The sequence below is a fragment of the Xenopus laevis genome, chromosome 4S (genome assembly GCF_017654675.1).
Source record: "Xenopus laevis strain J_2021 chromosome 4S, Xenopus_laevis_v10.1, whole genome shotgun sequence".
In the NCBI taxonomy this organism is placed as follows: domain Eukaryota; kingdom Metazoa; phylum Chordata; class Amphibia; order Anura; family Pipidae; genus Xenopus; species Xenopus laevis.
In genome coordinates this window covers 99207245-99220708 of record NC_054378.1, presented here as the reverse complement: position 1 = coordinate 99220708, position 13464 = coordinate 99207245, and the positions used below count along the sequence as shown (strand labels likewise).

The window sequence follows — 13464 nt, the reverse complement described above, 5'->3', positions numbered from 1 at the left end:
TGCCATCAACAGTAATGGTGAAAGAAAGAGAAGGGCTCGGTTTGGGTGGAAAGACCATGAGCTTAGTCTTGGCCAAGTTGAGCTTGAGGTTGCGTTGGTTTATCCATGAAGAGATACTAAGCAGTCTGCTATCTGGGTTTGAACATCAGCGATTAGTGAGGGAGTGTCTAAATATATCTGAATGTCATCGGCATACAGGTGATATTTAAGGCCAAATGAAGATATAAGGTCTCCTAAAGAGAGAGTGTACAAGTTGAACAACAGAGGACCAAGTACAGAACCCTGAGGCACCCGCACATTAAGATGAACAGGAGGAGAGGAGATTTGTTTGCAAAAGTAACAGAGAAGGAGCGGTCAGAAAGGTAGCAAGAGAACCAGGATGCAGCTTGATCACGGATACCATTGAATGGAGAACTTGCATTAGAACAGAATGGTTAACAATATCAAAATCAGAAGATAAGTCCAGGAGAATGAGAATAGGGTAATGCCCTTTGGCCTTAGCAGTCAGGAGATCATTTGCAACTCTACATAAGGCAGTCTCAGTGGAGTGTGTGCAGTGGTTGTGGCTGCAGAGGGGCATGGGTATCGATAGCAGCAGACAGAGCCGAGTTGTAGGTATTTACCAGTGAATCAGAATCAGAGGAAGTAGTGATGGAGAAGAAGCTAGAACTGAGAGAGTCTGATAGAGCAGTTATATCAACAGTGTGGGTGTGACGAACCAGAATTTTTGGTTGAGGGTTAGTAGAGGGGGGGGAGTATGCAAGATAGAAAAAGAGATAAGATGGTGATCAGAGAGAGGAAAAGGATCAATGTTAAATGCAGAAAGTTTTAAAGACCAGATCTAGGCAGTGACCATCCTATGGGTAGGTGTATTTGTCCACTCCTGGCTTAAAGGAGGTGGTTAAATATACAAAACGTGATGGCCAGGACTGGGGGGTACATTGCATAGGGCCCAGATGTAAACCCCTCTGGCTTTAGGCCCTTGCTTTTCCTTGTCACTCTTATCTCCCATGCTACCCGGGGTAGTCAAAAATAATACCTGAGGGGTCAAAAATAATATTATGATACCCATTAGAGCTTTATGAAGAATACAATAGAAATATATAGGAAACTACTAGTAATGATAGGGGTAGGCTAAGGGAGAAGTAAGACTCACATCTTAAAGGGCAATTCACCTTAATTAGCAAAACTGTAATAACACATAAAAATAAAAATGTGTTCAAATTGCCATCCCTGTTTCCAAAATGTTGGGAGGTATGTGACCTGGCTAGCATGTGCTTCATTAGTTCTCTGAAGGAGAGGGGCTTCCCATGTGTGTCTGCAGGGGGCCCAAAATCTAGTTACTCCACTGGCTCAAACTTTCCATAATCTGCCAAATTTTGTAAAATGAACATAGTAATTGGGTGTGTGTGACCATAAAATACGAGTAGCACAGCTGATATTTTCAAATGTTGGGAGGCATGCTATTAATAGGAATGCCATCAGGCATCTGTACGAGTCTGGGTGGCAACAAGCCTTAGCTAGTGATCAGTTTGCTCCATAGTCTGCAGAATTCCTCTTAGGGAACAATACGGAACGATAGATCGTGTAGGCAGTTATCCAGGGCTAATAGAGGAGTACAGAATGCATAAAGCACCGTTCGCTTGTCAGCCATAAGATGTATGGTCCGCACTACAGAAATGTAAAATATGGGACAGAAACAAAATGGCTGCACAAGGAATTCACTGTCGAAAGAAAAACACTTGTAGTGACATCATTCCCTCAGTAACACTTCGGAACGAGGCGTGGAACGCAAGGCTCTGGTACAGCGCTTGTGTCGCTTCCGATAGTTAGTTGCTTCAAGCCACTCAGGGTTAAGGCCAGCACTGTAGGCGGTCCTTGTTGAATGACAGCAACGGCTAGCCACTCAGCGCAAGACAATTCGGAGCTGCGGTCCAATCGGCACATTTCGAGGGCGTAATCTCAGCGAGTCATGTTGTGGTGTTGCTACCAGAAGGAGGAGCTTGTTGTGGTGCAGTCAAGCTGGAGAGCGCGGTGCTGGCCGAGGTGGGAGTAACCGGGTATCTGGTGAGGTGGGAAATGAGGGCACCGTGAAGGGAAAGTGGGTAGGGGAGCCTGATAGGGCCGGCACTTATTGCAATAACGACAGGCAAGAGGTGTTTGTTCTGCGGCCTTACAGAGCTGCTGGTGTGGAGGGCCTCTGAGGTGGGCTATAAATGGCGAGATAAATAGCCTTAGAGAGCGGTAAGGGCCTGATGTGCGTTGTGCAAGCTTCATGTAGCCTGTGCTGTGCAGAAAACCGCTGCCTATTCCCCAATTCGTAGAATTCTGTAATAGCTTCCATATTGTTTGCCTGTAGCTTCAGTATAGCAATAGTGTCATTGCCAGAGCTGCATATAGACAGGAGGAGCAGCGTGCAGTATGGCAGCTCGTGTCTTCCTCTACAAACATGCTGACAAGACTTCTTATCCCTCCACAATAAACAGCACGTTTACTTTTCAGTTTTTATATCACAGTGGACTGCAAAAATAGCCCATATTTTCCTTTCTTACTATTCCAGCACTGTATTTAAGTGATCAATCAAAGTACCCTTTGGCTATGGCAAGATTACAGGGATTTCTATTCTAAAAAGAAGATTTCATCCCAATTTAAGGGGATATAACCCCCCCTCAAAATATGCCCAATTCCCGCTTTATATTAATCGCCAATGTTTAGCGGTTTTAAAGTTCTATGTCGTGCAACTGCAGTTGAAAACATCGGTTTGTCCCTTTCTGCACTGCTGGTTCTGACTTTTTCTGAAACACTGGCAGGTCGGGTCTCCTTTAACCAAGACAGGCCTGTTAGTCATTTGGCTTGTGCTACATTGTTTGAATGATCAGGCTCCCAATGGAGAGAATAGAAAGGCAAAGACAGACACTGCTTTCAAAAGCAAATACAAATACTGACAAGTGTTTCTGGATTAACTATATCACCCCCTCCCTTACAAACACTTATTGTGAATTCATATTTTTTATCCCTTAGAGAAAAAAGTAGATATTTCTGCTTAATCACGATGCCCTGTTTAGGCAATTGATTGTTTCCAGAACATCCGTTGCATTTCCAATTATTCTGTGTGTATTTAGTCACACATCAGCAGCGCTTTTAGTCTCATTTTGCCACAATGATCTGTTCTGAGAGGTCAGGTGCAGAATTTATATTGTTTCCTTCTTTGTTCTCTTTCCTCTAGGGCTTTTCTCTGTTGCTCTGTACTTTGACAGTGCCCAGGATTCTCCACTTTGCTGGCTCTAATTGCAATCTGACCCGGGAAAGGGATCACGATTTGACTTTCAACAAGGAAGAACATCAGAAAATCCACTGATACCGGCGTATTATTCACAAGTAGGAAATTTTGTGTTAAAATTGCCTTTTTATTTTAACCCTATATCTTCTGCTGGTGCTTTGATATTCTCTACTATATTGTAAACATTAACATAGGATAGATTAAAAAGTCAGCTGGAATTGTAGAATTTACAGTGCTTGCACTATGGCAAATGACTCAATGAGCAGTTTGTGTGCTTGCAGCTATCTGCTCTATGCCTTCCTGTGTGTGCAGTCATGAACACTATCCGTCTGTCACACCACATGCAGGTATTTCAGCTACAAAGTACTTGTGTGCATTTTCTGTTTGAAATACTCCCTATGTACTCAGTAGCAGGCAGATACAAATCCTGTTAGCAACTGCACATGCAAGATGGCATAGGGTGGAATAGGCATATTCAGCCAGCAGAGAAACTGTCCTTCATTACATTAGCCTATGATCTGTTTACACCAGATGCATAGGTTCTAGAGTTGAGGACACTGAACGTGCTAAGGGAGTAGTTCATCTTCACAAAACGTATTGTTCAAATAGTACACCGCAAGTTAAATTTTAGTTGTATATTTGTGGTTTTTTTACCATTTTTCTAGCATTAACATTTAAAGGGGTTGTTGCACTGGCATGGGCATAAAGTAGCATAGTACAACATGGCCATCTTACCTGTAACTCCCAGTTGTCCCATGGCAGACTTAAAATATCGGCACCCCCAGTGAATTCATCCTTGAGAAAGGAGGAACCAGTATGTGATAAAAAAAATATAAGCCTCATACAAACTTAGATTGTAAGCTCTGTTGACTTCCTTCCACCTAACATCTTTATAACAGTGTATTACTTTCCTTTCTTACACTGTTTGTTCCGGTAATGATTAAAGGTATACTATACTCCCAAAATGAACACTTAAGCAACAGATAGTTCGTATCATATTAAGCGGCATATTAAAGAATCTTACCAAACTGGAATATATATTTAAGTAAATATTGCCCTTTTACATCTCTTGCCTTGAGCCACCATTTCGTGATGGTCTCTGTGCTGCCTCAGAGATCACCTGACCAGAAATACTACAACTCTAACTGTAACAGGAAGAAGTGTGGAAGCAAAAGGCAGAACTCTGTCTGTTAATTGGCTCATGTGACCTAACATGTATGGTTTGTTGGTATGTTTCTGAGTACAGTGAATCCTACGATCCCAGGGGGCGGCCCTTATTTTTTAAAATGGCAATTTTCTGTTTATGATTACCCAATGGCACATACTACTAGAAAAGTATATTATTATGAAAATGGTTTATTTACATGAAGCAGGATTTTACATATGAGCTGTTTTATGCAATATCTTTTTATAGAGACCTACATTGTTTGGGGGGTATAGTTTTCCTTTAAGTGTTGTAGCAATAAACTTGCTGCCAATACAAGTTGCACTATGTATGATAAAGCTATACATGAATGAGTCTTGATTTGGAGAGGGTCCTATCTGCAAAACTGTACATTCTCTCTCTCTCTCTCTCTCTCTCGATAGATAGATAGATAGATAGATATATAATTATAATGTCCCACAGTACCCGCACTCAGACCAGTGGTGCACCATCAATTGTATTGTATTAATGGAGGATCAGCACTCGTTGTAGTTGTGAAGAATCCTTTTTTACATCATAATCCAATTTGTATAATAAATATATATATATATATATATATATATATATATATATATATATATATATATATATATATATATATATATATATATATATATATATATATATATATATATATATATATATATATATATATTAGGGTTGCACCGCCACTTTGCACAATTTTGATGAATCTGTGTGCCTGAACAAACTGAATCCACTTCCATTTTTTTCCCCATGATGATGCGTATTTTCATATGCAAATTAGGGTGGATTCGAACGGTCTCTTTGTACAGGTATCAGACCTGTTATCCAGAATATTCATAACCTGGGGATTTCCAAATAATGGATCCTTTCATAATTTGGATCTTCATATCTTAAGACTACTAGAAAATCATGGGAATAATAAATAAATCCAATAGGCTGGTTTTGCTTCCAATAAGGATTAATTATATCTTAGTTTGGATAAAGTACAGGAATGGGACCTGTACCAGAATGCTCGGGACCCGTGGTTTTCCGGATAACGGATCTTTCCGTAATTTTCTTCATAACGTAAATTGACTAGAAAATAATGTTAATATTAAATAAAACCAATAGGCGAGTTTTGCTCCCAATAAGGATGCATTATATCTTAGTTGTGTTCAAGTACAAGTTACTGTTTTATTACCGAGAAAAAGGAAATACTTTTAAAAAATTTGGATAAAATGGAGTCTATGGGAGACGGCCTTTCTGTAATTCAGAGCTTTCTTTATAATGGGTTTCCGGATAACGGATCCCATACCTGTACACAGTACTGTTTTGTTATTACAGAGAAAAAGAAAATAATTATTTAAAATTTGGATTATTAGAATAAAATGGGAGCTTTCCGGATAACAAATCCCATACCTGTATAGGTAATATTCTTGGATCTCCGTTGCTGTTCAGTGCCATTACCACAATTACAGCTGTTTGTACATAGCTTCATAGATGAGAAATGATAATGAGAAAAGGGGAAATGCACCTTGTCTAGACCAGCAAAATGGCGGGCAGTCTGAACATAATACTGGTACCTCTGGAGTGAAGTTTGGGGTCAATGCTGTCTTTTCTGCGTGAGTTTGCTATGTATGAGTTCTCCATGTCAGTCATTGACCAGAGAACTTAATGTATGAATCAGCTTGATTTGGCTCGCCTTTTGGGTGGCTTAGTCAGGTAATGATCTGCTCAATGTCATCAGCTGAAGGAGCAATACTGCATCTCAAGTCTATTTACAGAAATGCAAGTTTGTAAGGCATAGATGTCCTGTGCACGCAATAAACATTGCACTAATTCCTGCTCTCCGTTTAGGGGAAAATATACTTTGGATGATCGTTTTTCTTGCCAAGTTGTATAGCAGCATACATAAGAGTTATATTGGTTTAATTCTAGCAGACATACACATGAGGTTGTTTACCATTTCCACAGATGCAAGGGGCCACACTTATGGTAGGTGCATGCAAGATGCCCTACACTTTGTAGACAAAAATCCAGCACATGTTACAGGGATGTTGGGCCACAGGCTGGTGGTAAATTCAGGGCTCCCTGGCATCCTGGCACACATTGGGGAATGTCCATGTGCCACTTAATCTATTTTCCCTTCTGAATGCAGAAAACAGTAGTGTTGCATAAATTATTAGACACCACTTTGTACTAGAGTTATGTCTCTGGGTGCAATTTGTGGGTCATGGTACAAAGTATAGGGTGCTCTTCCTATGCTTTAACAAATTAGGACATTTGAAGAGAGCTGCTTCTGACTTCTCAACTCTACTCCGCGATAAGTTCATTTTTTGCAGCTACTCCCTGCAATCTATAGGTGCTTGAAAGATCCCAGGTGTGTTAAGTTGGTAACATTTAGTAAGAAGCCACATTTAGTTACAAAGTTTGTACAAAGTATGCATAAGCTGACGTGCCGTCAAGCAGTGTCCATGCGTCAGTCCTAAGTGAAAAAAGGGAATACTATCCTTGGGGGTAGAAAGACCATACCTGCTTTTCTCTTTATTTAGCATGATCTCTTCCAAAGACACCATTAGGCAGGTTTGGGAGAGCAGGCATTGAGGAGAGCACCACCTCCCCATAATACAGAAACACACTAGAATGCAGCTCATGCACGTATGTGTGGCTTGTAATACATACTATACAACTTAACCCCAGCACTCAAATATATAGCCCCCAGGAAAAATATTATAATGATGATGTTAAAGGGATACTGTCATGGGAAAACAATTTTTCTTCCAAAATGCAGCAGTTAATAGTGCTGCTCCAGCAGAATTCTGCACTGAAATCCGTTTCTCAAAAGAGCAAACAGATTTTTTATATAAGATTTTGAAATCTGACATGGGGCTAGACATATTGACAGTTTCCCAGCTGCCCCAGTCATGTGACTTGTGCTCTGATAAACTTCAGTCACTCTTTACTGCTGCACTGCAAGTTGGAGTGGGAAGGTAACTGCAAGTTGAACACTGGGAAGGTAATAAGATAACAGCTCCCTAACACAATATAGCAGCTGCCTGGTAGATCTAAGAACTGCACTCAATAGTAAAATCCAGATCCCATTGTGACACATTCAGTTACATTGAGTAGGAGAAACAACAGCCTGCCAAAAAGCAGTTCTATCCTAAAGTGCTGGCTCTTTCTGAAAGCACATGACCAGGCAAAATGACCTGAGATGGCTGCCTACACACCTATATTACAACTAAAAATACACTTGTTGGTTCAGGAATTCAATTATATATTGTAGAGTGAATTATTTGCAGTGTAACCGTTAAGGCTGATATTGTGAGCTTAGACTTTGCAGAATGACATCTTGCTTTAATTTAGTAATTTTACATATAGCATTATATTAGCTGCAATGGTCACAAATGGTCCAGGCATATTTGTATTGGGTGCACTTAGAAAGTTTCAGCAAGGATCAGTTTGTGAGGGATCACACATAACCTTCAGTGGAGCTGGTGACATGGTGGAACAGAGTTAGCGTGGTGCTGAAATTCTGCACCATTTCTTTAATGGATCAACAAAGCACTACTGAAAGTTATCACAGTCTAGAATAACATATAAAGGTAACAAATACTCTTCAGTGAACTCTAGTGCAAGCTATCATCCTTCACATGTATTTTTCATTCATGGAGGGAACGCCAGAATCTGATCTGGGAAACAGTTTTTCAAATAAAATATAGGCCAGGTATGGGCAACTTTCAGGTGTTTTCAGCACTCTAACGAAATCCTTGTCAGACAAGTTCCAAAAGGAATGCAGACAGTTGTTTTGCATATGTTGTCAACATTTCCTATTAGTAGGCTAATGTAACACTATGCATTGAAGCATTTCTGAATTGTGCCTGAAAACCTTTAATTGAGCATTCTCTGGCCTAAACTGTGTCCCAGATGTCATTCACATCTGTTATTATACATGGGGTGACATCAGGTGGGATCTGATTTTTTTGTGAAAATGCATAGTGTAACATGAGCTATAATGCAGACAGACATATTTTAAGGGCAGAGGATAATTTTTTTTTACAAAACCTACAATTCCCTGTCTTAAGCATTTCTAATTATGAATCCCATACCTTTATGTGGTATTATGTAAGGAAATGCACATGTGGCATGCAGTTTGAGTTTATGGCAGTTGTCTCATTGACCTTAACATTCAAGATCTGCAATTTTAGGGAGTTATTGCATACATGTGCCACAATCCCACAAATTCCAATTTTATTGTTCATGCATGTTATCTTGGTTCCAAGATAGATACTTAGAGCAATTTGTGATTGTAATGCGTTCTATACCTGGATTGTGTTATGAGAATAACCCAGTAAATTATTGCCAGTATTATCAGTCAAGGCCAATAGCATATAAAACTGTTGTATCTGTACAGTATGTTTACTTATGTGCCTTACTCACCAGCACTTGTCACTTTGCTCCCCCGCATTCAGTTTAAATGTGTTTAGCCGAGGGGGAGCACAGGACTAAACATAGCTGACTTTTTCTTATGGGCACGTACTCATGATTATGCATGCGCTTGAATGCAGGATGAACGCAGCATTATATGTTCCACCTGAATTTGGCGGTTACTTACTTCTTTGTGAGAGATTGCTTTTAATGAATTGCCCTTACTCGGCTGAACACATTTAAACTGGGCACAGGGGAGTGCAGGAACAAGTGCTCGTGAGTAAGGACATGGCCACATTCGGGAAGACTTGGTCACCTGCCGACTAATCGCCTCTTCTTTGAGTCGATAATCTCCCCAAATTGTCTTCCTCCTGCCTTCCGCTGGCTATAATGATAAAACACCAGTGCAATGGCACTTGTGGCGCTTCGATTTCCTAAGTTGACTCACAAGGAAACTTTGTGCATCTTCGGAAATCGAAGCGTCACTAGTGCATTGTCGCAGCTGATTTTTCATTTTGGCAAGGGGAAGGCAGTGCCTCCAGATTGACTGATTCTTGGCCTGCATTTATACGCAGGCAGAGGATCAGCCTTGTGAGGCACTGGCCTTATGATACCCTTTCATGTTTAACAAGTTTATGACCTGGGTCCTCTTATCTTTCAGGCAGTACCTGCGTGTGATTTTTGCACACGGTTTTGCACACTTTTTCTTTTCCATGCAGACGAATGAGGGAGAAACATTTGAAGAAAGCTGTTCCCAGGTCAGTAGAAGAAAATTATTTATTCTCTGAATCCCTGAATTCTTATTGACATGTTGGCATCAAGGAAAACTGCTCTTGCTGAAGCAATACATTCATATAGTTACAGCTGTTTTATAATTATATAAAAGCAAGTATTTACAATTTACATGATTTGTCTGCACATAATCTATACATTGTGTAGCTTGTATATATTTTGCCTAGGCAGAGGCATTCCATTTGGCACTTAGGACAACGAGCAGGTTAGCGCTGCTCTTTAGAAGCCAGAAGCTGGCCATAGACACAAAGATAAAGTTTTTTTTCCAGACCATGTGTGGATCATCCTAACGTCCTTTTTGTGCCATTGCGATTGGTTGTTTAGTGGATCAGACAGATTAAAACAGGGGTGTCCAAAAGTTAGATCGGGATCTACCATAAGACCTTTAGCTGGTGATCAGTAGATCTTAAGACATCGTCAACAAACAGATGATCAAAATCACCTCCTATTTCAATCTTTTCATTCAGATCTTTATTATATTAAGGCTATAGGAAAGAAGAAATAGAAATAGTTAAGTATTGCAATATGCGTTTTCTGATAAATCCATATTTAGGTAATATTTTCTATAGAACATTATGCTAACAAAGCTTTATGCATGTAGATCATAAATGGACATCATCACTAAAAGTAGACCTGGCATTACTAAAGTATGGTCACCAAGATATCTGTCAGCTAACTATATCACTGCATGTATTGCCTATCTAACGATATAACAATCTAACTTTCATACGATTGCTGTCCCAACCAGAACATCATCTGATTACTTTATTTAATCGGAATGGTTAGTGGCAGGTCGGAAGATTACTACGTACGATTGTTTGTCGGATACAAGGTTAAAATCTGCATGTCTTTGGCTAACTTAAGTTGAGTCAAACAGTATGGCAGTCCTCATCTGTTTATACAGGTGCATGTACAGCATAGACCTGTAGTTTCCCACATATGGCAGCCCAATTTAGTTCCCAGTTCTTACCTTCTGGGCTTGGCTGTCTGAAGCCCTTCTATGTTGCTGTATGTAAGATAAAGTAGGTTAATGCTTGACATTGAAGCCCCTTTGTTGAATGTAATGTTTTAGCTACAAACAATACATATAATACTGCAATGTTACACAAGATGAGCGGTAAGAAATATTTAGATTTTGTCGCGCACCCTTTCAGAGAATCATACTTTTTACTCTGCTAATGTGGAACTGATTTCTCATATTTTATGAGATAAATTGTGTTTCATGAACAGCTAAAGAGCATATACCTGAGTTTCTGCATGAGAAATAGTCCATGAATATTTTTAAAATGTAATTTTATCGCTGTTTATGTCAAATTGTTATAGACTCTATTACTAGTGCCTAGTGTTAAATGAAAACCGAAGGCTAAAAATAAAAACGGTTAGAAATTCTTTATTTTATATACATAAATTACTGTACAAGCAGAGAGGTTCAGCAGTCAAATAACAGTAGTAGTCCAGGCCTTCAGAGTTGTACACAGGAGCTCCCCATTTTTAGACTTTTGAGTGTCGGTTACACTGCACATGCTCAGTTTTCTCTGGGCAGCTAATTTATCACATTTATTCTAGCTAACTTCCAACAGTTGTTGAGGTATTGATCACAGTCAAGCTGGATGCACATGGGGCAATTTTTGCTGATCTGCAAGGTGGGAGAGTAAGGTCTGTCCTGTTCAGGATTGCCCATAACACCAGCCATACTTTAACCCTTTGCCTGCCAAGCACGTACGGCGTACGTGCTGGCAGGCAAATGCTCAGGCTGCCAAGAACGTACATTGTACGTTCTTTAGCAGCTGAGCGCTCTCTCTGCTTCGGCGGCTTTTGCCGCCTCCGCAGAGAGTGGGGAGAGAAGACAGCCCCCTAGGCAACGAGGCTGGGGGGCTGTCAAGTCGGATCTGCGACTCGATTGTCGCAGATCCGACTTCAAAGTAGCAGACGCATCGCATGGAGCGTCTGCTACTACACTCACCTTCTTCCTGCCTGCAGAGCCGCCCACGCACTTCCTGCTGCGCAGCAACTCTGCAGACACGCTGCCAGGACTCCTCCAAAGAAGACAGCGATTCTCCTGCTCCAAAAACGGTAAGTGCACGTTTTTTTACACACTTACCTGCACCTACACATACTTACAGTACATTTATGCATTTTAGTAAAGATTGGAATTTTTTTAAATTTTTTTTTTTTAATTTTAGCACACTTGGTCCCTTTTGTACAGTTATTTACACTTATTTACACTTATTTACATGTATTTGCACACTCAGATAACTTTTATTAGTGCACAAATATGTATACACAAACAGGTGTTTTTTTTTTTTTTTACGAATTCATTATACTGTTATCTTTTGTTTTTTTTGCCTAAAAACGTGTTATTTTGGCAGCGTGACTATTGGATAATCGATTTCGGCCACTAATTACGCTGTCAGAACAATTATTTTGTTATTTCATTGATTTACGCTATTTTTGTGGTTTTATTGCAATTTTATCCCTGCATTATTGTTCCCTATGTATCTTTAGTATCGTTTTGCTGTTTGGTGCTTTGGTATAGAAAGATAGATTTTACTTAGTTTGATCCGCCAAAATATGTGCTTTCCAAAAATATATGGGTTTCTGGGGGTCTTTTTACAGTTTGGGGGTCTTACGGCACATAACGTACAGTTAGGGTTCTCTTTTCTGCAGCTTAGTTGGCTAGCGTGAAAATTCATAGTTACGTTTTTCATTTGGGGTCCATACACAACACATACTTTGGTAAATCTATACATATTGGGCATCAAACTATTTATTAGACCTCTGACGTCCATATTTAGAGAGATTTTTCTTTGTACGTAAAACATTGTGTCCGATAAATGCGGCAAACTGCAACATTTTTAGGCGATTTTCAGAAATGTTGTAAAAACCTATATGTTTAGAAAAGCTTTGCAGTTTGGTAGTTTCGTGTAGAAAGACGTCGTTATCTTTGTTGGAATCGGCAGAATGTGTACTTTCCAAAAATGTATGGTTTTGGGGGGTCATTGCTGTTAGGAGGGTCTTGAGGCAAATAATATGAAGTCAAGGGTCTATGTTCACAGAAGGCGAATGGGCAGCGGAGAAAACTCATATTCACTATTTTTATTTGGGGTCCGCACATGCCAGCTGCCTTGGTATATCTATGCATATTGGGCATCAAACTGTTCAGTAGACCCTTGGCATCAATATTTATGGTGTTTTACAATTGTATGTAAGAAATTGGGTGAGATAAATGCGGCCAATTGCAATATTTTTAGGCGATTTTCAGAAATGTAAAAACAGTTGCTTTTATCGCCAAATTTAGGAAAGGCTTGCGACTTGGTACTTTGGAGTACAAAGACATGCATACCCAATTTGGATTCGCAGGAATGTGTACTTTCCAAAAATATATGGTTTTATGGGGTGAACGCACTTTTTTCTACCTTTGCCCCCCCCAAAACAATGTAAATGTGTTGATTTTGCAGTACCTGAAATGACAGACCATATGGGGGTCTTTGTTTTGGGGCCCCTATACGCCACGTGCTTGGGTACACCTATACATATTGGGCATCAAACTGTTCAGAGGACCCCAGGCTTTCATATTTGGGGTGATTTGTCTTGATACCTAAAAGTATGTGGGTAATACAATGCTGCAGGGTCGAAATTTTGAAGTCATTTTTGGAAATGTCCCCAAAATCACCAAATTTAGGAATGGTTTGCGGCTTGGTACTTTGGAGTACAAAGACATGCATACCCAATTTAGATCCGTGGGAATGTGTACTTTCCGAAAATATATGGTTTTCTGGGGTGAACTTACTTTTTT

At 39.9% G+C, this 13464-nt stretch overlaps 1 protein-coding gene across 4 annotated transcripts in view; it reads left to right on the top strand.

The window, feature by feature from the left end:
• The first annotated feature begins 1901 nt into the window (after nucleotides 1–1901).
• tnrc6b.S (trinucleotide repeat containing 6B S homeolog) overlaps nucleotides 1902–13464 on the top strand; it is a 92468-nt gene continuing 80905 nt past the window's right edge. Inside the window, exons 1-3 of one of the 4 annotated variants that reach the window (XM_018261197.2) lie at nucleotides 1902–2046; nucleotides 3227–3378; nucleotides 9538–9634. In XM_018261197.2, coding sequence (XP_018116686.1) covers nucleotides 9600–9634 — 35 coding nt within the window. In that variant the 5' untranslated portion in view covers nucleotides 1902–2046; nucleotides 3227–3378; nucleotides 9538–9599. Of the gene's footprint in view, nucleotides 2073–2097; nucleotides 2245–3226; nucleotides 3379–9537; nucleotides 9635–13464 lie in introns of those variants that run through there. The other 3 variants (XM_018261201.2, XM_018261198.2, XM_018261199.2) reach the window with 3 other exon arrangements.